At 47.4% G+C, this 25,244-nt stretch overlaps 2 protein-coding genes across 2 annotated transcripts; one reads left to right on the top strand and one right to left on the bottom strand.

The window, feature by feature from the left end:
* The first annotated feature begins 578 nt into the window (after nucleotides 1-578).
* LOC127008901 (uncharacterized) lies at nucleotides 579-4,581 on the top strand. The gene is made up of 7 exons (XM_050881381.1): nucleotides 579-1,018; nucleotides 1,127-2,611; nucleotides 2,902-3,005; nucleotides 3,115-3,267; nucleotides 3,397-3,576; nucleotides 3,782-3,919; nucleotides 4,240-4,581. The coding sequence occupies exons 1-7, from the start codon at nucleotides 730-732 to the stop codon at nucleotides 4,420-4,422; spliced, it is 2,532 nt and encodes an 843-aa protein (XP_050737338.1). The 5' UTR covers nucleotides 579-729; the 3' UTR covers nucleotides 4,423-4,581.
* Nucleotides 4,582-4,662: 81 nt separating this feature from the next.
* Nucleotides 4,663-9,061, bottom strand: LOC127008900 (uncharacterized). The gene is made up of 7 exons (XM_050881380.1): nucleotides 8,754-9,061; nucleotides 7,840-8,141; nucleotides 7,580-7,668; nucleotides 6,673-7,012; nucleotides 6,069-6,267; nucleotides 5,474-5,594; nucleotides 4,663-4,897 (listed from the first exon to the last, which is right to left on the bottom strand). The coding sequence occupies exons 2-7, from the start codon at nucleotides 8,011-8,013 to the stop codon at nucleotides 4,759-4,761; spliced, it is 1,062 nt and encodes a 353-aa protein (XP_050737337.1). The 5' UTR covers nucleotides 8,014-8,141; nucleotides 8,754-9,061; the 3' UTR covers nucleotides 4,663-4,758.
* Nucleotides 9,062-25,244: the final 16,183 nt, after the last annotated feature.

The raw sequence follows: 25,244 nt of genomic DNA, 5'->3' as shown, positions 1-25,244 counted from the left end.
CGAGGCTCTTGACGGGATATTTAGGAGCCAATCATCGGGGCCGCTTTGAAATCGACTGTCGTATTGATCTTAAGGAGGAGTAGGAGGAGGAGTATTAGATTCCCTTCCTTTGGGTCTCGGAGGCTAATGTGACGCAAAGCAGTGGCGGTGATCGGGTTGAGTGGCGGCGGTGACGGTGCTAATGGGGCTGAGGGAGATGAAAATGACTCGTAATAATCCTGCTCCTCGCTCACACGGCGCTGTAATCTTTGTTTTAATGATTGCCCTTGCTGGTGTCGCCCCGCCCCGTCTCGTGTGTGTGGGTCAGTAGATGGGGGGTGGGGGGTGGGAGTTTGTGTGGGGGTGGGTAAGTGGGTGGACGTACGTGTGTGTGTGTGTGTGAGAGAGAGAGAGAGAGAGAGAGAGAGAGAGAGAGAGAGAGAGAGAGAGAGAGAGAGAGAGAGAGAGAGAGAGAGAGAGAGAGAGAGAGAGAGAGAGAGAGAGAGAGAGAGTGTACAATATTTGTTCTCTATGCGTAGACTCGTGGCGTCCGTCGTATGATTAACTTGATGTATTATTTCTGCATCAGCAACAACAACAGCAGCAGGAGCAGAAAATGAAACTACTGCCGCTGAGGCACCACGAGCACGTGCGCCGTGCCCCTCCTCCTTTGTGGCATCGCCGGACGTTGATGTTCGGACAGCAATACTAAGGGCCGAAAAAGGACCACTTGTAAAAACGCAAGCGGCGATGGGAAGCTCGGCGACAGTTAGGTTAGCAGCCGCTCAGGTCACCTCCGGGACGTTCCGCCGCCTTGCACCTGTCCGCTCCCAAGAGCCCTCTGTGACTCTCCTTGACGTGGGCTCCAGCGGCAGAGTGAACCTGACAGCCCCAGGGTCCCCTCTTATGAGCTACTCTCCCCAGCTTAGCCTCCAGACCTTCACACTCTGCCTCTGGGTGAAGCCACACCGCCTTCACCGGACCAACAACGTCGTGTACCTTGGCGCCGATCGGCGACGCCGCTTCATGCAGCTCTCACGTAAGTCGGGGCTGAGGGTCTTGGGTCCCGAGGAACACAGATTTTGAGACTTGTGATTGTCAGCATACGAGCCGAATCTAATTTCTATTCTTTGTGTATGTGTCTCAGTCAGCAATGGAGCAGTGACCCTTCACACCACGCGTTGCCACCAGCGGTACGAGGTGTTCTTGGGCGTCCGTGTGTGGGACCACCTTTGTGTAGCGCAGGGTCAAGGCTTAACTTTGTACTACAACGGCGCGGCGGTGCCTTCCTCGCCCCTCTGCGCTGCCGGCCAAGGTGATGAGGACTTCCTCGTCGAGCAGTTCATCGTCGGAGGTTCGCTGTGGGGCGGCGTGCCGTTCTCTGGTTTCTTGGCAGACGTGAGGCTGTTCGACGCTGCGCTCACCGAGAACGTGGTGCGAGCCGTGGCTGAGAACCTCGCGGCCGCCGTGCCAGTCTTTGAAGTGACAGAGTCATCGCTCCAAAGTCTGTCGGGCGTGGTCACTGGTGTGGAAATCGGCGCCGTGGACGTGAAGAGTTTGACATCAGTTCCGAATGAAGAATACTATTTCTACATTGAAACGAAAGTCAATTATAATGATGGAAGAGATTTGTGTAAAAATATTGGAGGAAGTCAAGCCACGGTCACTGAAAGCAACACTCAACACATTATGAATATTTTATTAAAACACTCCGACAAGGCTGAGGGTGAGATGACGGACGCGTGGATTCATGTTCCTGGCAATTCACCCAACAAGACGCTCTCCACTTGTCCCCTGATGTATGTGTACCGGGACCCGCCTGCCCTGCTGAAGGAGGAAGGCGAGTGTGAGATCGGTGCTGCTGTCCTCTGCCACTTGCCTCAGACGCATAGACTGAGACTACTCGGCCTGGAGAAGGAAATAACTCTGTACCCGACGAACGATAACGTCTTTGAGGACGGAGGCAACTACCGCCTAAGAGCATCAGGCGTCAGCCTTCAGTTGGAAAACGTTCAGTCTGGAAGCATTATTTATGAGAGACCGTTATCTTCCTCGAAGCAGTTAACGGGTCGTTACAAATGGAGTGTCACAAAGAATGTTGCAGAGAGTAACAACAATGACACGGAGGTATCCCTGACCCTCACGGCTTGCGGCGAGGGTCAGTTCACCTGTTCGAGCGGTGGCTGCGTGCACCTGAAAGACGTGTGTGACCTTGTCAACGACTGCGAAGATGCCTCCGACGAGGTTCTATGCTCCAACAGGACGGCCCTCCCCAGCACCTACAACAAGTTATTCTCGCCTTCTCAGGGGACACTCAATCACACAGCAGTCGGCCTCCAGGTGATTCTCGAGCAGATCAATCACATGGTACTCACCGAAAACTTGCTCAGACTTCTCTTGAGAGTAAATGTTAAATGGCGGGACCCTCGGATTGTCTTCAAGTACCTGCAGCAAAATTATTCCGTCGTGTTAACTGAGGAAGTGGTCAAAGAGATGTGGCTGCCCAGCGTCGACTTGGTCACCGCCACGCCAGACTGCAGAGACAAGATTGACTTCCCCAATAACAAAGACAAGACGGTGACCGCCACGGCGCGCACCGACGGCAGCGACACTGTCCTCGGCTACGCAGAGGGTGAGTGTGTGTCGTCAGCCGTGTTTCTTCAGGTCACTTCTACATATAGTTTTTTTTTTGTTTGTTTTTTGTCCTGCACCCATAGAATGAATACTACTTGGCACTTCCTTTCAGTCAATACTCCAAGAACGTGTGCTTATAGGAGTCTCATGCACCCTTGATGTTTTTCAAAGAACAGCATTAAACGAGAAGGAAAGGTAAATACTCGGTTATCTCTCTCTAATAAATCAGTGTACATGCTCTGACTTGTCCCGTGAGCCTCGAGGAACTAAACTTGAGCTTTTCTCTAGTGAGGACGTTCCCCGGCGCCCTCACGGACCTGCATGTTCGGCGGGCCGACGAGATCACCTTCATGTGCCACCTCGACCTCTTTTACTACCCTTTCGACATTCAGGTAGCCGCTCAAGATATCTGCAGAGTGTTTTGATCCACATCGCTAACACTGAAGGACAGGCGATACAAAGGTAACTACCACAAGCAGTAAATAGGTGTGTCTTGGCCAGATATGCAGGATGCCGCTGAGGCTGAGGACCCAGCAGGTAACGGACACCGCCTGGAATGCGAGCCAGGTGTCTGCGAGCATCGGCGACAACTTGATACTCACGCTTCTCTACGTGCACCAGTTCAACATTAGCGTGAGCAGCGACAATGAGACGGTCAGTGCATCATCAGTATCGCTGGAGTGAAGGAAAAGGTTCACACTACTTGACACTTACAGTTGCATGACTTACCATAACACGGGACGAGACATGGCGGTAGTGACGGACGGTCTTGCGCCATTACAGGCTATCATAGTGGTGAAGCTGGGCCGCCGCTTCGCCGCCTACATCATCAACACGCTGCTGCCGTGCATGGTGCTGGAGATGATCGGCTTCCTCACGCACGCCTTCCCCATCAAGGACTTCAGTAACCGCTGCACCGCCACGCTTTCCTGCCTCATCGTCAAGGCCGCCTTCTTCCTCCAAGTGGGCAACGGTTTGCTCGTGTATTTAAAGATGCTATGAAAATGTTTTAAAATGGTGTCATCCAATGCATATTTTAAAGGCCAAGGAGATAAAAGCATGTGTTTTGAGAGTCTGAAAATCACCTAATGTAGCTATCTGTAACGCTACTTCCACGCTAAGCCATCACCACTCCGTCCTCATCACCGCCGCCGCCGCCTCTCCCCAGATCAGCGGCACCCTCCCGCAGTCGGCCGAGCCCAAGCTGGTGGACGTGTGGATGTTCGGCAACGTATTCGTGTTGTCGCTCATATTCCTGGCGCACGTGGCCGTCCTGCACGCACAGCGACACCTCGAGGCCGCACAGGTGACCGACAGTTACTGCCCTCCGTGTCGGGGATGAACCGCTGGAGGTTCTGCTGCCTGTAAAAGTCAGCCTTATCATTCTTCCTTAGCTTATCAGATAATTTCCTTCTTGATCTCCACTTGTGTGACGTAAAATCTGATATGAATGACCATCCGGGCCACTGATGCTTCTACTAATTATCTAAAGCAATCGACAACCGCCCAAACTGCCCCACACCTTAGTTATCGCACCGCTTACTGACCGCTTCCTGCACTTACATCTGACATTGTACATTGCATGCGTCCCTGGCACCAGCAGAGTAACATGACCGCCCATTGCAGAGCGCCCCCAAGAAGGACACCATCGCCTGGGAAGAGGAAGTCCTTCAGAAGGAGAAAGAGTACCCTCTGGCGCGCTACGTCAACATCGTGGGGCTCATGACAAGTATAATAGTGTGTATAGCCTTGCTCTCGGGCATCGGCGTGGCGGCGTCCAGAGGCAAAGCGAACGCCCTGCAGCAGTAATCGTGGACCTGCTGCTGCTCTGAGGGTTCATTGCTTGATGTAAGAGTTATGAGTATTTCGCCCCCTGCCTGATCTTTCTGTGGCCATACATCGTCTCTCCGCCATTCTTCCCTTGCGTTACCCGCGGAAGAAATGTCTATGTTATATAACGTACAGACACTAAAAGGATGTGTTAGAAAAAAAATATATTGTATTAAGTCAAGTAGAGTTTAATATAACAAAAAAGATATTCCTCTGCACTTCACACAAAAGGAAAGTTAGATTTGAAGAACCTTATAGTCTCGTCTCTCTTTTTTTTTTTTTTTTTGGGGGGGGGGGGGGGGGGGGTTTGTGTGGTTACGAGGCTCCTGAAAATTCTGCGGGTCTGTTGGCGAAGGCGGCGTCGTGAAGCTGCGAGTCCCTCCTGACGAAGACGTAGTTGAAGGGCTGCAGGTCAATGATGATAGTGTAGAGGGAGTAGCCTTGGTCGACGAACCTTGAATTAAAAGATGACAACGCTGGTGATGGTTTGACTGGTTTTAATGCGATGATGACGATAGGGACATGGAAGGGTATCAGTGATTTTGAATTTGATGGTATGCAAGTATATAACAGTGACAGTAACGGCTGAAATAGAGGTTTAGTAGATGTTCTGGTCATGGTAAAGGAGAACTGGGTGGTAAAGAAAGACGTGGTAATAGTGATTGTGTATAGAGAGGTAATAGAACATTGCAACGATAGTGTGTGCTGCAGATTTTGAAGAGGATGATATATTCGATGTTCTTTTAAGAGTGACGTTGCTGGTAATGATCATGTTAGGGCTGTTGAATTGAATGAGGTGAGAACAGTGGCAATAACCTTAAGCTCCGCCACATGGGGACAGCAACTTAACGAACAATTAAAACGGCCCATCACAATCGAATGCCTCACAGTCTTATAAAAAAAGGCTTTATACTTAACATAGCGAGGAGAGGAGAGCAAAGAAACCACCAAAATGAGACGGAGGGGAAATACTTTAGGGGTAAGTAGGAGGACTTGATTCGTATGATGAGGACTTGATTCCCATACTCACATCTGGATAAAGTCTTCGTGGGGTGAGTCCATGGCCGTGAAGGGGTTGTGATGCTCCACCAGCCACACGTCCACCGCCACGCCCCCGCCCAGGAAGGCCCGCGCCACGCCCTCCTCCACGCCTGCAAACCATCACATCGCTAGAGAAGGTTGCACGAAGGGAGCTCACGAGTTTACTTCAGCTCTGGACGAATTATATAGAGTAGAGATAGAGAGAAAATAGCAATGGGAGAGACTTAGTTACTATTTGTTTATGCTATTTCTTTTCTTGAACCCTCCTCCACGCCTGCAAACCATCGTATTGCCTCCCGAGTTTACTTCAGTTCAGGATAAACCATGAGCAAGAGTGACAGAGAATGGAAGTAATACGGGAGGGACTTCACTATTTATTTACGACTGTCAAACTTAAATCTCATATCGAAACTTCCATATTACCTTAGGTTTTGCGATGCTACGAAGTTTATAGCCAATCACCCAATACTTTTCACTCAAGCAAATCGTAATAGTTGCAGTAGCGGGGATGAATTAATGGAATCAGTGTTTGAGTGTCCCTTGTCTGAAAAGCCCCAAGACCCCGCCATGCCGCCTCGCCTCACCCTCAGTGTCCAGAGAGACGAAGTGGACGTGCGTCACCCCGAGGGCCAATAGGAGCGTCTGGAGGGGCAGGCACTGGACTTGCTCGTACGTCTGATAGCCCACCGGCCGCCCGAGGTTGAAGATCGACTCCACCAGCATGTTCTGAGCGCGATAACCGACCGCCGTCTCAGAGTTTTTGACCATCTTCACCAGCGTTGTCTGTTAGAGGAGGAAGGGGAAGGGGTGATGGGTTAGTTATTGATTGCTGTGGAAGTTCAAGTGACTAGGGATTATCTCAGTAGTCGCCTTCTTGTAGGGAAACGTTAGGGCGGGACCATTACCTTACAACTCTATCTTATGGGTACAAGACTCTGAGATCCGTATTTTTAAACGTATCGGGCTCCCATCACGACTATTTATCAACGCCACAGAAGAGATTAACCGGGTTTTCATGGGTGATTTTCCCGTTCAAGATTCAGAAATCGTGTAAAACTATCACCAGCATCACAAAAACAGTCCATGAAAATCCCAGCAACTTCTACAAGAGGCTTCACAAACAGGCGAACAGAGGCGCCGATACGTTTAAGAATACGAACTTGAGTCACTTGGGCTATGGGGACTTGCCTGGCTCGGGAAGATGCTGGTGGCGAGGCAGCAGTGTGAGGCCCATGCGCGGCGTTGCTTCGTCAGGAGAAGAGCGAACATGTCCCCGTCAGGCTCCACCAGCAAACCAGACCAGCCCTTCTCTCGCTCCAGATAAACCGTGTTGGAAAGATACTCGCCGTCCAGCGCCCCGGCCTCCACGAAGAAACCCGGCGGTTGCCCCTCGAACAGCGCCACCACCAGGCGATGCAGCTTCTGCCAGCCCAACGTCGAGTTACGGAAGGACATATATTTTTTGTCCGTCGGCAGGTTGCTGTCCTCTCGTAGGTTGTAGGGCTCCACGGACGGCGGCACCAGGTAGCTTACAAGGGGTGGTGTTAGTAGGATTGTGCATACAAGCGTTCGACTGGAAATTGCCTTATGAATAGATAGTTTGTAAGCTGTCCAATCAAGCAGTTAGATTTGTAACTTTCAATAATCCTAAAGAATGACTTAAGTTGGGTCACATGCTAGGCCTTCCCAGTGCACCCACCTACAATAGTGAATGAACGTTTGGACAGAGTGGATGCACCCTCAGGATACGCTCACCAGCCTTTACCTTGCTTGTACACAGTCACCTGCTGTCTGAGGTAATGGCTTGTATCTGACAGTCACGGTTGACCGACTCACCATGAATTACTACGTGCTAGCCGGCGTTTTGGGGCCTCTCGTAACATTACCTCTGTCTGCCTCATTATTAGCAGGCAGTGATTATCTGTAATGATGATGATGAAGAGGACAAAGAGAAGTACCCAAGGATGTATAATCCCTGGAGTAGGAATTACACACATACATATGCTATCTATTTGTCGATTGGTCTATCTATCTATCTGTTTATATCTAATTCGATCCCTTCCTTTAAACGCGAGCCACAAGTAGCCATACACACCTCTGTCTCACGTGCTCGAGGAGGCGAGGGTCGGAGGCGTCCAGCGGGCCCTGCATCAGTATCTTCAGCACCTGGTTCTCCCACTGGCCCTGAGTATAACACAAACATACCACTTGCAGCAACAACAACAGCAACAACAGCCAGTCCTATGCGGCACCCTTTACTACAGTGCTGTTCATGCACCTAACTGAACGCACTCGGTATTTACTCATCTGTCCTCGATATATAAGTTTCACATGCTCGTACGTCATCTTACTCACCCTCGTCGTCAGTGCCACCGTCAGCAGTGTACCCGCAAACATGGCAGCGGTGAGTTTGATAATAGTGATCTTCTTTGGCCTCATCGTTAGGTATCTGTGGTTGCTCAAAGCCTGGGGTATGCGTGAGGAACAGTCACCCATGCACACACCGCTTTCTTTGTTCTTGTGTCTCATTCTTCCGCCAGTCACACGCCACTCTTTATTTCCATCTGCAGGTCCTCACTTTTTTTCTCTTGAGTCACCGCAATTCACACCTGTTCTCCGCTCCGGGTCACTGGTTCGTAAGATGACATCATCACCCGCTGGGGAATGCGGTCAGAATCAGGTGACTTCGAACGATTTAAAACACCACTCAAAGATAGAATGGTTAATGAGTGTAGCTTCATTGATAGACATAGACAAATAGATAGACAGGTAGATAAAGTAGAGAGCAGAAAGAGGGTAGGCCTACACACATAAACTCCCTCGTGTTGAAATATATAATGAAATGTACATATGGATAGATTAGAAGTCCACTGTTAACATATTAGCTCAGTTGCATCCACGAGTTATGCCTATCACAAGGACCGGCACTTAAAAACACACACACTGCTTGATATTCTTAGACACTTCTGCCTCTCACATCAACTATTTCTAATGCCAAAAAGGAGATCAGTCGGGTTCTAATGAGTAGTATTTTAGGTTCATGGTACGGAGCAAGGGTCGAACTACCACCAGGATCATAAAACTACCCATGGAAATGCCCAAAACTCCCACGAAAGCCTTGTCAAGTGTGTGCTGGGGCGCCGAAATTTTTAAGAACATGGCCCACAGACTCACATATGCACTCTGTAGACGGGCAAAAAATACACTACCACAGACAGCCTTTGCCACGTCGAACCCTCCAAACACCTGCCGCTCAGTACATCACTCACCTCGGGGGAAAGCAAGAGTCAGACGGTGCTTGGTGCGGTTTGCCTTAATTTGCATGGCTTTAGGGTTGCAGGCTTGGGTTTAGGGTGGGGAGGGATGACTTCGTGGCTTGTCGTCTTGGAGATTGACTGGCTGGTAACCGATTCACTGACTGACTATCTGGTTTTCATGGTCACTGCACTGCCTCAGGACTCTCGGCGGTGTCTCTGAATGAAGCAAAGGTTAAAACTCGTATGCAAGTGAAAATCCACCACAAAAACTGCAGGTAAAGTTGATATTACTGCTTTGGACGACCACCGAGTATATGGAGGGTTACAGGCAGAGTGGCAGGAGGTAGCTATACGAGGAGGAAGTTTGGGGAGATTATAGGGAGGAAAGTTAGTCATGTTTAAGGTAGGTTGTGGCGTTCTAGGGCCGAGACTTGAAGGAAAGTGAGGAGAATATTCTGTTTTCAATTTGTTTCGTCGCCTTAGAGAGAGAGAGAGAGAGAGGAGAGGAGAGGAGAGAGGATGAACGCAGACATACACTTGTGCTCTCGTTGTACTCTTCCCATCATTAATAACCGTCTCCTGTAGCACCTATCGGGATCACTCTTTATAAATCCCTCCTGCGGTCACGAGAAAGCACTACTTCCGCCGAGGCCGCGCGCCAGAGTCATCACAGGAAACGATAAACTCACCGATCATAGAGTTAGCTCGTGTTCCCGCCACGTCCGACTGGCCAAGATTGGACCAAAAACACTCCCACCACGGAATGCAGGATGTTGCCTCTTCCACCTTGAGAGCTTCCTCGCGCTGCACGTCCCTTGTGGCTCTGGATGGCAAGTGTCGAGGGAGTTCACGGGTTCAAGAAGCTTCTGACGTGGACTTGAGAAGGGGGTGATGAGGTTCGTGTCTGTCCTTCCGTCTTTTGCTGTGGGACGATTGTAGGGAGTCACCGGCTCTGTATGTCTCCTAGATGCCAAGTATTCAATCGAGTTTACGGATTCAAGAAGCTTCTGGACCTTTGCACATGGTCTTTAAAGTCTTGCAAAACTACCGCCAGGCTCACGGAAACACGGATAACTTCTGCGAGAGCCTTTACAATTTACAGAACTACCATCAGGCCCAGAAACCCACTCATGAAACCCGGATAACTTCTGCGAGAGCTTAAGAAGAAGGCAATGTAGGTCATGCCTCTCTTCAGTGTTCATCGTCTCTTGCTACGGGACGGCTATAGCGAGTCACCTAGTCTTATGTCACCTGGATGCCAAGTGATCAAGGGAGTGTATGGGCCCAAGAAGCTTCTGAAGATGGTGTAGGCGACTAAAGAGGGTCATTAGTCTTCTTCGTCCTTCGGTCTCCTCGCCGTGGGACGCTTATAGGCAGTCGCTTGTCCCGGTCGTCGTTACGCTTCCAGGTAATAACACACACACCGCGGTCCTCGCCTTCACCTCCCGCCGCAAGAATCGCCTCCTTCCGCTCCTGGGCCGGGTTGAGGGTAGCCAAGACTCCCGCCCTTGCCGCTGGTCACTCGCCGCGTCCTCCCCTCCCATTACGGCGTCGCGCTCCACCGCCGGCCTTCACTCGCCTCTGGTATTCTGTTATTATGTGTTATGTTATCTTCCTTTGCAACTCACCGGCAGGATAAATATATTCAGTAAAAGTACGACTGTCCTTGACGCCGAGATTATCGCTGTATTTATGCTGGTAACTGAAGTCTGTCATTTTTTTGTTTGATTTTTGTAGCGATGGTTGGCGGTGACGGTGTTATGTGATTGTAGGCTGTGAGTATCTTCCGGCGTGGTGATGCCTCATGAAGTGTCTGTATGTTCGTGTGTGGGAAGTGCTCATCATTCCATTTTTCCTCCCTTTTTCCATCCCTTCAGTACCCTTAGTCCCGTGATTGACCCCCCTTTTGGCCATCTCTTCGGATTCTTTACAGGAGGAGCAAGTAGCGGGTTTTTTTTTTATTTTTGTTTCCTTTTTTTGTCCCCTTGTGCTGTCGCCTTTGCTGTAAAAAAAAAATCCCTATCCTCATCAAAATCATCTTTCAAAACACATCTAGGTTTACATTTGTTTTTATTCATTTACGTTAATGTGTTTATTACTATACATAACCATATATAAAGAAATCTGTCAATATAATAATTTACATTGAAAAAATCGCCGTTCTCTGGATGAAAATATCTTGCAAATCTTATTTTTTTAAGACTTTTGTGGTTATAAAAACAAGCAGGCAAGAAATTCACACTGACTTGAAGGTTAAAAAGTAAATTTCCAAGTCTGCAAGGAGAGAAGGAAGGAAGATCGGGGAACTGGAGGAAGGAGAAACGGGGAACAGTAGGAAGGAAGAACGGGGAACTGGAGGAAGGAAGAACGGGGAACAGTAGGAAGGAAGAACGGGGAACAGTAGGAAGGAAGAACGGGGAACTGGAGGAAAGAGAAACGGGGAACACTAGGAAGGAAGAACGGGGAACAGTAGGAAGGAAGAACGGGGAACTGGAGGAAAGAGAAACGGGGAACACTAGGAAGGAAGAACGGGGAACAGTAGGAAGGAAGAACGGGGAACAGTAGGAAGGAAGAACGGGGAACAGTAGGAAGGAAGAACGGGGAACAGTAGGAAGGAAGAACGGGGAACAGTAGGAAGGAAGAACGGGGAACAGTAGGAAGGAAGAACGGGGAACAGTAGGAAGGAAGAACGGGGAACAGTAGGAAGGAAGAACGGGGAACAGTAGGAAGGAAGAACGGGGAACTGGAGGAAGGAAGAACGGGAAGCTGGAGGAAGGAAGAACGGGAAGCTGGAGGAAGGAGAAACGGGAGACAGTAGGAAGGAAGAACGGGGAACAGGAGGAAGGAAGAACGGGGAACAGGAGGAAGGAGAAACGGTTAACAGTAGGAAGGAAGAACGGGGAACAGGAGGAAGGAGAAACGGTTAACAGTAGGAAGGAAGAACGGGGAACAGGAGGAAGGAGAAACGGTTAACAGTAGGAAGGAAGAACGGGGAACAGGAGGAAGGAGAAACGGTTAACAGTAGGAAGGAAGAACGGAGAACAGGAGGAAGGAGAAACGGTTAACAGTAGGAAGGAAGAGATGAAGAAGGAAATAGGGAGGAAAAGACTGCATTCTTCACACTCAGCCACCGCCGAGAGGAGCTCATCACTCTCCCTGGGCGTCCATCTCCGCTCCCACACTTACCTGCACGCAACGACACACACACACACACACACACACACACACACACACACACACACACACACACACACACACACACACACACACATCCACACACATCCACACACAGCATTTTCACTTTATATAATCATCCATGTCTTTATTCTTGCATTCTTTCACCCATGCATGTTTTGTTTTTTTCCTTCTGCTTTCCTCTTCCTTTCTTCCTTCCTTCCCTTCTTCCTCCGTTTATCCTTCCTTTTTCTTCATTCCATTATTCATTTTTTTCCTTCCCTTCTTTCTTTCTTACATTATTCCTCCCTTGCTCCTTCCTTCATTCCGTTCTCTACAGCCATTATTTCCTTATTTTCCTTCCTTTCATTATTTTATACCTTCCTTCCATCCTTCCCTCCTATACTTCCTTCCATCTTGCCTTCCCTCCTTCACTTTCTTCCTCTTCTCCTTCCTTCTACCCTCCATAACCTTCATTTCCTTTAGTTTTATTTCTTCAGAAACAAGCGCTCCTGCCTTACGAATTTATTAAACTTCTTTCAAGGTATATATAAGAACTGGGATGCCCACATCCCCAGTGATGTTATATACCTGGACTTTCAGAAAGCCTTCGACAAGGTACCGCACGAGCGACTCCTTAAGAAACTGCACTCGGCGGGCATTGGAGCCAATCTGATCGTGTGGATAAGAGATTGGCTCACCGACAGAAAACAACGAGTACTACTCAACGGACAGCCTTCCGATTGGCTTCCAGTCACTAGTGGAGTGCCTCAAGGGTCAGTGCTGGGACCCATTCTCTTCATCATATATATCAACGACCTCGAATCAGGACTGAAATCCACAATATCGAAATTTGCTGATGGCACCAAGGTGGGGGGAAAGGCCCTCACAAAGAGCGACTGCGAAATCATTCAGAAAGACCTCAATCACATTATCGAATGGTCGGAAAAATGGCAAATGTCCTTTAATGTTGACAAATGCAAAGTCATGCACATTGGGTCCAGAAATATATTGTAACCACACATACATCATGAATGGGAGATCTCTGCAAGCGATGCAGGAGGAAAAGGATGCTATCCTTGTGTAATTCCATGGTAAGACCGCACTTCGAGTATGCAGTACAGTTCTGGTCTCCTAATTACAGAAAGGACATTGATTTACTGGAAAGGATTTAACGACGCGCCACGAAGATGATACCAACCTTAAGGGCTCACCCGTACGAGGAATGACTCGAGCGACTCAATCTCTTTACATTGGAGAAAAGACGCCTACGAGGGGATATGATTCAAGTCTTCAAGTATCTGAAAAAAATCAATAACGTCGATTACTCCAAACTCTTTGAACTGCAAACCAACCTAAGAACTAGAAATAACGGTTTAAATCACCAAAGCGGGCAACCTCGTAATGAGCCAATAGGCTATCTGTTGCCTGCATTTCCATGTTTCCATGTTTCTATTTCCTTCTTTCCGTTCCTTTCATCTTTTTATCTTTTCCTTCCATCCTTCTTTCCTATGCTTCCTTCCATCTTGCCTTCCCTCCTTTCCTTCCTTCCAGCTTTCCTTCCTTCCTTCCTGACTTCCGCCCTGTTCCCATCGCTCCCTCTGCGCTTTCTTCATCCTGTGGGAGAAGAGTTTGTCTACTGTGAACCACCGTGTAAGAATGGTATCCTGTGCTTCCTCGTTATAAGAACCCTGTGGCCCTTAGTCCCGTCTCCCAGGTGTGATGGTGATTACAGGTGCGCTTATGTTGGTAGTGAAAGTTGTGAAGGTGATGTGATGGTGGTGGTGGATGTTGTTTTTGTTGTTGTAGTTGTAGTAGTGGTGGTAGGGGTGGTGGTAGTGGTAGAACATCAGTATCAGTGGATTAAGATGATGTTTTTAGAAAGGATGCAGATGTTGATTGTTATGGATTTAAAGGTGATAATGGATACTGAGTTGTGGTTGTTGTTAGTGGTGGCTGTGATTGTGGTGGTTATGATAATTTTGGCTTTGTTTCTATTGATAAATATGATTGGTCTCAGTGGATTTAGTGACGCTGTGATAGTTTGATGGCAGTAGACATAGAGATGGTAAAGGATTGAAGGTGATAGTGTTGGAAATGACGGTGGTGTGTTGTCATGGAGGAAGGATGAATATATGGAGACTAAGGGAGGATGGGGAAAGTATATAGTAGAAGACTGGCTATGGGTTATGAGGATGTATTAAAGGGGATGCGTAATGGTGACAGTGGTGGTGGTGGTGGTGGTGGTGATGGTGTAGGGCAAGGACCACCACCACCACCACCACCATCACCACCACCTGCTACTTCTACTCCTCTCGCTGTTGGGACTCCGAGGACCTTCCCACGGCCATCATTACCTCGGCCACTTTCTGTTTCATCCATTACCCTTGGTGGACCCCGCTGGATGGACGGCTATGTGTGTGCGCGTGTGTATGTGTGAGAGAGAGAGTGTGAGTGTGAGTGAGTGAGTGAGTGCCAGTCTTTGTCTGTCTGCTGAAACTACTTTTTTTTCGTAGGTGGAAAGGAAAGTTCTAAGATTTATTGTTGTGATTCATTTTTTCTTGACTGGTTTTTCCTCTCATTCAACCTCTCATGCGCGGACATACTTTTCTCTATATGCCAATCATGTCTCCTTCAGCTTCTCGCATTGTTATAATTTTAGACCGAGATATTTTTTCCTCTACAAAAATCAAAATTCTCTGTCGCTCAACACCTTCGCCTCTCTACCCTCCCCCCTCCATCCCCTCCCACGCCCTCTAGCTGCTAAGATACCTCCATAAATACTTCCTCGCGCCCTTCCCCTGTTTTACTGTTTTATTGGTGTTTTATTGCCCTGGTTGATGCCTCTCGGTTCGTGGCCTCGCGAGATAACCTTCCTCCAGACGCCCTCACCGTGACAAAGGTTAAGCGAGCTCTAATTATCCGTTTATTGGCTGTGTTGAGTTATTTCGTTGTTCAGGAAGGTTGGTTATCCACTTGGTTTTGAGGTAATTAGATTTTTTTTATGTCAGTTTTATTATCTCTTATCTCTATCCATCTGTAACTGGCTAACTATCTCTTTCTCGCCTTTACTTACCCTCCCAACTTCCTCCTCCTTCTCCTCTTCCTCCACTCATTCTTTTAAGTAATTCAGTTCTTTTTCTTTCCTTTTCTATCATCTAAATTTCTATCCATCTTTAACTCTCTATATATTTCTTTCTCGGTTTTACTTACCCTCCAGAATTCCTCCTCCTCCTTCTCCTCCCCCTTCTATCCGTTAAATGTACCGTCAGCTTCCGGAAATCAGAAAAAGATGAATATACATGTGATGACTGGGAATACTTGAGTCAGCACGAGGGAGAGGCGGAAGGAGGCATCAAGTGGGGATGAACCGAAACCTCAATCACCGGGAAAGTGCTGGAGCCAGATCATCCTCCCCTCGCCGGCGCCGCACTCTCCCCTCCTGAGCTCTTCCCTGCGTGGCGTGAGGCTTCGACGGCAGGGAAAAGGGAGTGGTAATTGTAGGGGTAGGTGCCAGTATATCACGTACAGGGCGGGCGTAGGTGGTGGTGTATGTGTTGATGAGGGCGTTAGTGGTGGTGGTTGAGGTGGTGAAGATCGAGTTGGTTAGCTATTACTGTCTCGTTGAGGTGGAAATAATGGCTTCTTCCTAGAGGTCGTTGTTTCACTGAAGGGAATCGTGATGTAACTTGTGATCGAGGCGCTGAAACACTTGTAACTTCTCAGCTGTTTATCTGGATGTGAGAGTCCTAATTTGTGTCTGGCTGTCTCATAGGGGTCGTTGTTTCACTGATGGAAGTCGTGATGTAACTTGTGATCGAGGCGCTGGAACACTTGTAACTCCTCAGCTGTTGATCTGGATGTGTAAGTTCTGATACGTGTCTGACCTGTCACATAGGGGTCGTTGTTTCACTGATAGGAATCGTGATGTTACTTGTGATCGAGTCTCTGGAACACTTGTAACTCCTCAGCTGTTGATCTGGATGTGAGAGTTCTAAGTTGTGTCTGGCTGTCTCATAGAGGCCGTTGTTTCACTGATGGAACTTGTGATGTAACTTGTGATCGAGGCGCTGAAACACTTGTAACTTCTCAGCTGTTTATCTGGTGATCGAGGCGCTGAAACACTTGTAACTTCTTAGCTGTTGATCTGGATGTGAGTGTTCTGAGTTGTGTCTTGTCTATTGTCGTGTAGGGAGGGTGGGTGTATGGATGCTGCATGAGGAAAAGAAGGGTGTATAGTATTAGACTGGCTATAGGCAAGGAGTATGCATGGAAGATGAGGTGTGGAAGGGAAGGTCTGCTATCATTTGGTGTGAGGGGTTTAGTTGTGTTCTGTGTATTGTCGTATAAGGAGGGTGAATATATATATGCTAAAGAAGGAAAAGGAAGGTATGTAGTAGTATACTGACTATAGGTGATGAAAATATACGAAAGAAGATGCGTAGTAGAAAGATTAGCTGTGATAGGAGAAGGCTTTTAACATTACTTTGAATAATAAGACTGTGGTGTGGGAGAAGAAAACAACTTACGTGATGAAGAAAGAAGTTGCGATATTGATTACAGAAAGAGATTGTATACGAGGAAACTATATTAGAGGAGGATGTGAGTTAAAATGAAAGGCTTTGAGTAGTAGAAAAGCTATGTGCTAGAGGAGAGAAGAAAATTGAAGCTACTTGGCGAGGCATAGGTTGGTGGCGTGGGTAGGGACGAAGAGGGATCACTACTCAGCCTCCTCAAAAGTGTTTTAGTAGGGACGACGAAAATTAAGGCTATATGGCGAGGCTTATGTAGGTAACGTGGGTAAGTTCTCAAGGGATGTCATACCTCAACCTCCTCAAAGCGTGTCTCAAGCGCTAGCATTTCCTCAAGTAACAGTCTCAGTGGCCGCGTCATCCCCCCCCGGCACCCCCTGCATGGTTTCCGGGAATGCACCGGCAACGCCCCCTCTGCCTCTGTGGGAGGGAGGCAGCGAGCGAGGAAGAAAGGAAGGAAAACAAACGGATGAGCGTAAAGAGACAGTGGGAATGGTGGAGAGAGGAAAAGAAAATGTAAATGGGAGAAGCAAGAATGGAGGAATTTAAGTCATTCTTGCGGGTCAGTTTGTTTATTCTCCCTGCTATTTGAGGCGCGGCGGCGGGGGCTGGAGTGGCGGGGGAAGCGGCGCCGGTGGGAAGCAGTGGAGCTGTAGCGCCTTTATAAACACTACGATGTGTGTGTGCCGAGGGAAGCGGTGTACAAGGGCCATCACATACACACGCACAGGTACACACACACACACACACACACACACACACACACACACACACCATGGTGATTAGAGCGGCAGGTGTGTCGGCGGCCGCTACCACAACATCCTCGCTGCTTGACTCATCCTCCCGCCCGCCTTCCACAGCCCTTCAGCTCCTCGGCCCTCGCACTAAAGGCTCGGTCATGTCAGCCTCTGTGGGGACGCCAGGTGAATGTCATGTAATTGATGAGAGGAAAAGGATAAATAAAGCAAGACAGATTCAGTAAATCTTGGTCCATCACTGACAACAATCCGTCGAGCATCTTTGCGTGAGCCAACTCTTGAGGAGACCTGCGTGGGAACCGCCGCCCCAGGGGTTACGGGTTCAGCCTATCCACTGCCACCTCCGCTGAGCAGCACATACTCGGGTGCCACAATGCCGTCACTCTGCTTTGTTTAAGCCTCTTAGGCTCATATCTGTAGCGCCACAGCCTCTTACCAGCCTCGAGAAACGGGTTGCACACCATGTCCAAGCTTTGTCGTCACTCTCCTCGCCACGCCTCAGCTCGTCCAAAGGCTCTGCAGAGTCTGTCAGACCTGCCCGGCATCGGTGCCTCAGCTCGCTGACTTCCGGAACAAGTTATGTGTCCACTATGTCTCAGTGACGGGCGACAGCAGCTGCCCGGAACTGAGGTGGGTCCTCAACCCTCGAGTTCTCCCTCCCAGACATTAGCTGCTGTATAATGGGTTCTCACCCTCACGCCTGCCGCCTCCGCCTCGGATAATGGCGGCAGTGATGACTCCACCGCCCGACGAACGGAAGCGCCCAGGTGGTGCGAGGCAGGTGATGCCTCAGGTATTCAGGAGGCAGGTGTGATTGCTTAGACGATGTTTATGTTAATATTATTTAATATATCTCTGATGGCCGATTGCTTAAGTATCGTAAAGATAGCTATAACTGAACTCACTTAAACAGAAATGATCCGTTAATGATTGTTTGCTTTGAGGGGAAACAATCGCCGAAGATTTGTTCCTGTAACTGAGGCCAGACAACGGCTTCCGTAACTTTATTTGCCGGAAAGTAAATTAACGTGTAATGCATTTGCCGGTGCATTACCCCCTAGGCGGTCTGCTTACTCTAAATGACCTTGCAAACATGTTTAACATAACGCCCGCTACGCAGTACCTGTGGCTACCACCTCCACACCGTGAGGGTGGTGTCCCGCCACAACGGGAAGGCACCGTTCCCATCTGGCTCTTTTCTTCAACCGCTTCGTTTCCGCGGCGCAGAGCAAACATCCCCAACGCCGAGTGATCATCTCTCGCCGCCTCCAGCAGCTCCGTAAAGACTTGCTGGCTCTTAAGTACCTTCAGCAAACACATTTCTGCTCTTCCTTGTCAGTGAAGCAATTGTGTAATTTTCACGAGTCAGTGTGTGTGTGTGTGTGTGTGTGTGGGTGGGTTTGGGTGTGGGAGTAGGTGTACGGCTGTGTTTATACTTTTCATATCTTTATTACTAAAGGATAATTGAAACCACACACACACACACACACACACACACACACACACACACACACACACACACACACACACATCATCTACCTGCCATAGCCCTGTCAAGTCGAGTCCCACGTCGCCTAACACAACCACCTTCACCTCCTTTACTGGGTCACACTAACAATACCGTCACAAAGAGCTCCTCCGTTTAGTGAAATTGTCCCTCGCTTCGATCTCGCACGGGACACAGCAGCGCGGACAATGGCGAGGCTCCGTAATGCCTGATATAATGAAAGTGATACGAGGCTACGGCCGGCGGCGATGCTAGAGGTAGGGATGACTGACCCGCGCCCGCCCACATTCACCCTCGACCCACCCACTACCGAGGACACTGAAGGCCGTCTGAGGAAAAGGGACTTGATCATTCTCTTCCGGAGGCGTCCCATGTAAAGGGGCAGCATATTTAGGTGTATTCAATAAGCCTTGTAGCGGTTGTCGGTCTGTTTGTCTGTCTGTCTGTCCGTCTGTCTGTTGTAGTGAATGATGTTTCGTTGAGTCTTTGATGTGTTTGTGTGGACTGAGTTGCAGTGAGTTTGTTTGTGTTCTCAACGGTTTGGTCTTTTACGAGTTGCTTTGTCTTTTTTTCTCTTTTCTTTATCTATATTTATCTATCTATATATCTATCTATCTATCTATTTATCTATCTATCAATCCAAACCCAGTGTTAGTGCCAGATTTTAGAAGACCAAATTACGAGGGGCTTTGAAGACATCTTGAAGGGGTAAACTGGGATAATTTAGGGATTCATGAGGTCCAGAACTGTGGGTTAGAGAGCCAGGAGAACCAGGTAGAAATGTCTTACAATAATTTAGTTAGAGTAATAGTAGAGGGGCAAGGACAGCATATACCACAGCGAACACTTAGAAAAGAAAACAATGACCCTAAGTGAATGACTCGTGACACGAGATAGGGTTAAAGAAGGGAATTTATCAGAAAATAAAGAATGGTGAAATACATCTCAGGGGCCGGTACGTCGAACTATCTAGATTAGTGAAGAAGAACACCAGGATAGCAAAAAGGAATTATGAGATCAAAGTAGCAAATGAGGCGAAAAGAAATCCTAAGGGCTTCTTTCAGATGTATAGAAAAAAAGCACGGGAGAAAATTGGACCGCTGAAAACAAACACAGGGGAGCTAGTAGAAAACTACAGTGTTGAACGACTACTTCCTTTCAGTATTCACACAAGAGGATCGAACGACTATTCCGGAAAGGGTTCAGGTGTACGGGGATGGCGATAAATTGAAGGATATAATCATTACCAGGCAAAAATCTCAGGATGAGATAGATAAGCTTAAGAAGAATAAGTCGCCAGGTCCTGACGGGATATTTCCGAGGGTATCAAAGGATGTTCTTATGTTCTTATCTGTACTCAGTGACCCACCAACCGACATCTTTAAGATGTCGGTAAATACTGGTTATGTGCCCAGCCTATGGAAAGTAGCTAATGTCACGCCGATTTTCAAAAAGGGGGACAGGTCAGCTGCTACAAACTATCTCCCAATTAGCTTAACATCGGTTATAGGCAAGATGCTGGAGTCCATAATAGCCAGGAACATTCGGGAGCATCTAGAGAAACACAGCTTAATTCACGACTCGCAGCATGGGTTCACGAAAGGTAGGTCATGCCTCACCAATCTCTTGTCCTTCTATAATAAAGTATTTGAGGCGGTAGACAGGGATGAAAATTTTGATGTAATCTATCTTGATTTTACTAAAGCGTTTGACAAAGTTCCTCACCAACGACTGTTGCTTAAATTACAGGCTCACAGAGTAGAGGGTAAAGTTTTGAACTGGGTCAAGGCGTGGCTTAGCAATAGGAAGCAAAGAGTGCAAATCAATGGTAAAAGATCTGACTGGGGATGTGTTACGAAAGGGGTCCCACAAGGTTCGGTATTAGGTCCACTTTTGTTTATTATTTATATCATTGACTTAGATACAGGAATTAGTAGTGATGTAAGTATGTTTGCAGATGATACCAAGATCGGTAGAGTAATTGAGTCGGATCAGGACGCTAGTATTCTCCAGGATGAACTAAACAGATTGTATGACTGGGCGGATAAATGACAGATGGAGTTCAATGTAGGGAAGTGCAGTATTCTGAGTGTAGGTAGGAACAACCCCTCTCACAACTATTGCTTAAATGACACTCTCATAAGCAGGTCTGGGTGCGAGAGAGACTTAGGGGTCTTAGTGAGCTCTGATCTCCGTCCAAGGGCACAATGCATTCAAGCTAGAAATCGAGCAAATAGGGTACTGGAATTTATTTCAAGGAGCGTAAGCAACAGAAGCGCCGAAGTCTTCCTCAAACTATATTTAGCATTAGTTAGACCTCATCTTGACTGTGCGGTTCAGTTCTGGTCACCTTACTATAGAATGGATATCAAAATGTTAGAATCAGTGCAGAGGAGGATGACTAAGATGATTCAATGGTTGAGAAACTTGCCATACGAGGAAGGACTCAAACAGATAAACTTGCATTCTCTAGAAAGGCGAAGGGTGCGTGGAGACATGATCGAGGTTTATAAATGGATGACGGGCTTTAATAAGGGAGATATTCATAAGGTTTTGTTGGTAAGAGAACCGGGTAGGACACGAAGTAATGGGTTTGAACTGGATAAATTCAGATTCAACAGAGACATAGGCAAAAATTGGTTTACTAACAGGGTTGTGGATGAGTGGAATAGGCTTAGCAGTCATGTGGTGAGTGCCAATACAATTGTCACATTCAAAAATAGATTAGATAAACTCATGGACAGCGATATTAGGCGGGGTTAGATACACGTGAACTTAGGGTCAAAGGAGCTGCCTTGTATAGGCCTACCGACCTCTTGCAGACTCCAGCGCTCTTATGTTCTTATGTTCTTATCTATCTATCTATCTATCTATATCTATCAGTTTATCCCCTTCATCATTTGATTTATATTCCTCTTTTTCCAGTTTATTTTGCCAAAGAAAAATAATATGAACCGACAATTTTTAGGATCAGACTCCATGATTACTTTTATTTCCAACCCCTATTGTATGCCTAGGGACGGGTGAACCAGCCATGCACAATCATGAATTACGACATAACCAAGAAATTTCAACAGGGCGGTACAATGACACTAATAACCCTCCCATCCTTGAGTTCTGGCGCTGGATCATGTCACAGCTAACCACACCTTGTTAAGAGAGACACCTACCTAAATTGCGCAAAGGTCTCGTCCATATATGTGGGTGGAAGAGAAAGGACAGGAGTAATTAGATGGATAATTCGCATAAGTCTGGTCCATCTCAAGTTAAAAGAGCCCAGACACTTACCTATCCTGCGTATCCCTAGGTCAAGCACATGTAGGTAGAAGGGAAAGGACAGGTGCAATGACCAGGTAAGCCGCTGAAGTCCGGTGATGCAGTACAGTTCAGTTCGATTTGTATGTTCCCCTCGGCACTGGACGGACATAAAGCAGAAATAGCAAGGTCACCGTCCCTTCTCCTTTAGTAATTACAAGGCGATGATGCAACGGGGATTCATTTCTGGGTCGTATAAATCACGGGGGAGAGGAAGGCCATTTACTAGTACCGCAGCAAGGGACGGATGGTGCAGCTGGCTCCTCTCTGATCGGTGTTGTTGATTCGCGGCAGCTGAACGGGAGAGCAAAGAGACAACCTGCAGCGCCCTAACGGAGAGAGACAGAAAGATAACAGTCTGTGCCGTGTTGTTTAGAGGAATGAGAAAATAGATATTTGTGGCGTGTGCGTGCGTTAGTGTGAGTGTGCTGTGAAGAGGAGGGAAGGAGGGAGGGAGTGAGATCAGTTTGCTGGTGTTTTTTGTACGGCTAACTGTCTCATCCACCTTAAGTCTTCTTCGTCTGAGTTCATTATCTTCGTATGCAGGTTAGTGGTGGTGGTGGTGGTGGTCGTTCACGCACACAGACAAACATACATACAGGAATGCGTCTACACTTCATTAACCGTTCTCCTAAAAGCATGAATGTGTGTATACTGATTCACACACACACACACACACACACACATAGCCATATAATTACAGTCAATCTAACACACTATCCAATCCCTTCTTCTAACCAATGAATGCTCTCTGGCCCTCGTCTTTTCTCATTTGTTTTGGTGTCAAGAAACGTAATCGATGAGGACATGGAACGATAGGCAGCGATAAGTTAAAAGTCGTTGATCTCTCTTCGTTTTTTTCTTCCCCTTCTCACCTCGCCCGCATTCCGCCGGAGGGGAGGCCTGGGAATGGAAGTAATGAAGGGACTGGGAAGGGTTAGATAGGTGGAAAGGACGATGGAAGGTCACTCCGCTAAACTGTGTGAAAGAGAAAAGAGAAGTGAAGTAATGGAGCGAAAGGGACAGACAGGCCTCGAAGGATCACGTTCAGAATCACTCTAAAATCTTGACGCTTCCTCGACCGAGTGTCTTTCTTTTTTAGGTCTTTCTTCGCGAACATCGAACTCGTAGAAGAAAAAGAGGATGGATAAAAAGTGAAAGAAAGGGGAGAAAGGCGATTAGGGCTCAGTCTCAAGAAAAGAAAAAGCAAAATAGAAAGGGTAAAAAATGAAAGAAAGGGGAAACGGCGATATAGGCTCAGAGTCAAGAGAAGAAAAAACAAAAAAAAAGGAAGAGTAAAAAGTGAAAGAAAAGGAAAAAGGGGTATTAAAGCTCAGGATCAGGAGAAGAAAAATAAAAAAAGAGGGGATGAAAGTGAAAGAAAGGCAAAAAGGGGATTGAAGTTTAGTCTCAAGAGGAGAAAAACAAAAAAAAGGGATAAAAAAGAAGAGAAAAAGGGAAAAAGGGGAATTAAAGTTCAGTATCAAGAAAAGAAAAAACAAAAAAGAAAGAGGAAAAAGTAAAAGAAAGGGGAAAAGGGGGATTAAAGCTCAGGATCAAGAGAAAAAAAGACAAAAAAGGAAGGATAGAAAGTGAAAGAAAGGGAAAAGGAGGGATTGAACCTCAGTCACAAGAGGAAGAAAAAAAGGAAGGGTAAAAAGTGAAAGAAAGGGAGAAAAGGGAGATTAGAGTTCATCAAGAGAAAAAATACCAAAAAAGGAAGGGTTAAAAGGGAGAAAAGGGGGATTAAAGTTGTCTCAAGAGAAGAAATACCAAAAAAGGAAGGGTTAAAAGGGAGAAAAGGGGGATTAAAGTTGTCTCAAGAGAAGAAATACCAAAAAAGGAAGGGTTAAAAGGGAGAAAAGGGGGATTAAAGTTGTCTCAAGAGAAGAAATACCAAAAAAGGAAGGGCTAAAAGGAAAGAAAGAAGAAAAAGGGGGATTAAAGTCGAGAATTATGAGAAGAAAAAAAAAAGATTAGAAGGGAAAGAAAGGGAAAAAGGGAGATTAAAGTTCAGTCGCAAGGGAAGAAAAAAAAAGGGTTAAAAGTGAAAGAAAGGGGAAACGGGGAATCAATCTCAGTCTCAAGAGAAAAAACAAAACAAAAAAATGAAGGGTAAAAAGCGAAAGAAAGGAGAAGAAGACGGAATCAAGCTCAGTCTCAAGAGGAAGAGAAAACACTCTCCACTTGAGTATTTATGCACAAAACTCAACGACCCTCCCGCGTGTTGGACAAATATCGGATTTCGTCCTGGGACACGGCGCTCAAATTTGCCTTCCTCTCACTCGAAGGGACAGACAGACAACACGCCCTGGCCTACACCCTTTGCTCCTCCTCCTCCTCCTCCTCTTCCTCTTCCTCTTCCTCCTCCTCCTCCTCCTCCTTTTCCTCCTCCTCCTGCGTTCCTCCTGTGCGTCAGCGTGTCAGAGAGAGAGAGAGAGAGAGAGAGAGAGAGAGAGAGAGAGAGAGAGAGAGAGAGAGAGAGAGAGAGAGAGAGAGAGAGAGAGAGAGAGAAGGGGGGGGGGGGGGTTCAGGGGCCCAGCGAACCTCAACTGACCGAGACGCAAACGACCTTCCCAGTGCATTGCCTCCTCTTCCTCCTCCTCCTCTTCTTCTTCTTCCTCCTTTTCCTCTTCCTCCTCCTCCTCCTTGTCTACTTTTTTTTCTTTTTTCCTTTTATTTCAGACTCTCATTTCATTTTTTTGCATCTTCCTGTTCCTTTTCTCAGATTCTTGATCCTCCTGTTCATTTTTCCTCCTACTTTTCTTCCTCATCGTCATCGTCCATCATCATCTTTTATTCTTTATTTTTTTCTTTTGGTTTTCATCTAACTTCATTTAACTCATTTTCTTTCTAAAGCTTGTTGTTCAATATCTTTTTTTTTTTTTCCTTCGTCACCTGCCTTTTATCACTATGTTTTTTTCACTTACCTAACAACCAGCCTCACAACCTCATCCTCACCATCAATCGTTACACTTCTCTCTCATCCCGACATCCATTTCTCTTTCACCCGCACCTCCCTTCATTGCCTTCCATTTCACGTACTCCAAATCGTCCCCTTTCCACCCACCACCCCGTATCTCATCTGCCTCCTCCTCCTCCTCCTCCCGTCCCCCCTCTCCCGTACATCTGTTGTGCCTGGGATGGGCGGGAGGGCTGCGAAAAGTGTACCCGAGACGGTAAAACTGTGGGTGAGGCGGGAAGGTGGATCCAGTGG

Source organism: Eriocheir sinensis, chromosome 39 (genome assembly GCF_024679095.1).
Source record: "Eriocheir sinensis breed Jianghai 21 chromosome 39, ASM2467909v1, whole genome shotgun sequence".
NCBI lineage: Eukaryota > Metazoa > Arthropoda > Malacostraca > Decapoda > Varunidae > Eriocheir > Eriocheir sinensis.
This window is presented reverse-complemented; position numbering and strand designations above follow the sequence as displayed.

Coding starts and splice junctions, on each gene's coding strand:
- LOC127008900 (XM_050881380.1), bottom strand. CDS start 8,013: ATGAGACACAAGAACAAAGAAAGCGGTGTGTGCATGGGTGACTGTTCC. Junction 6,268..6,672: donor CCAGCATCTTCCCGAGCCAG/GCAAGTCCCCAT, acceptor CTCCTCTAACAG/ACAACGCTGGTGAAGATGGT. Junction 4,898..5,473: donor CACGAAGACTTTATCCAGAT/GTGAGTATGGGA, acceptor TTTTAATTCAAG/GTTCGTCGACCAAGGCTACT.
- LOC127008901 (XM_050881381.1), top strand. CDS start 730: ATGGGAAGCTCGGCGACAGTTAGGTTAGCAGCCGCTCAGGTCACCTCC. Junction 3,268..3,396: donor TGAGCAGCGACAATGAGACG/GTCAGTGCATCA, acceptor GCGCCATTACAG/GCTATCATAGTGGTGAAGCT. Junction 3,920..4,239: donor GACACCTCGAGGCCGCACAG/GTGACCGACAGT, acceptor CGCCCATTGCAG/AGCGCCCCCAAGAAGGACAC.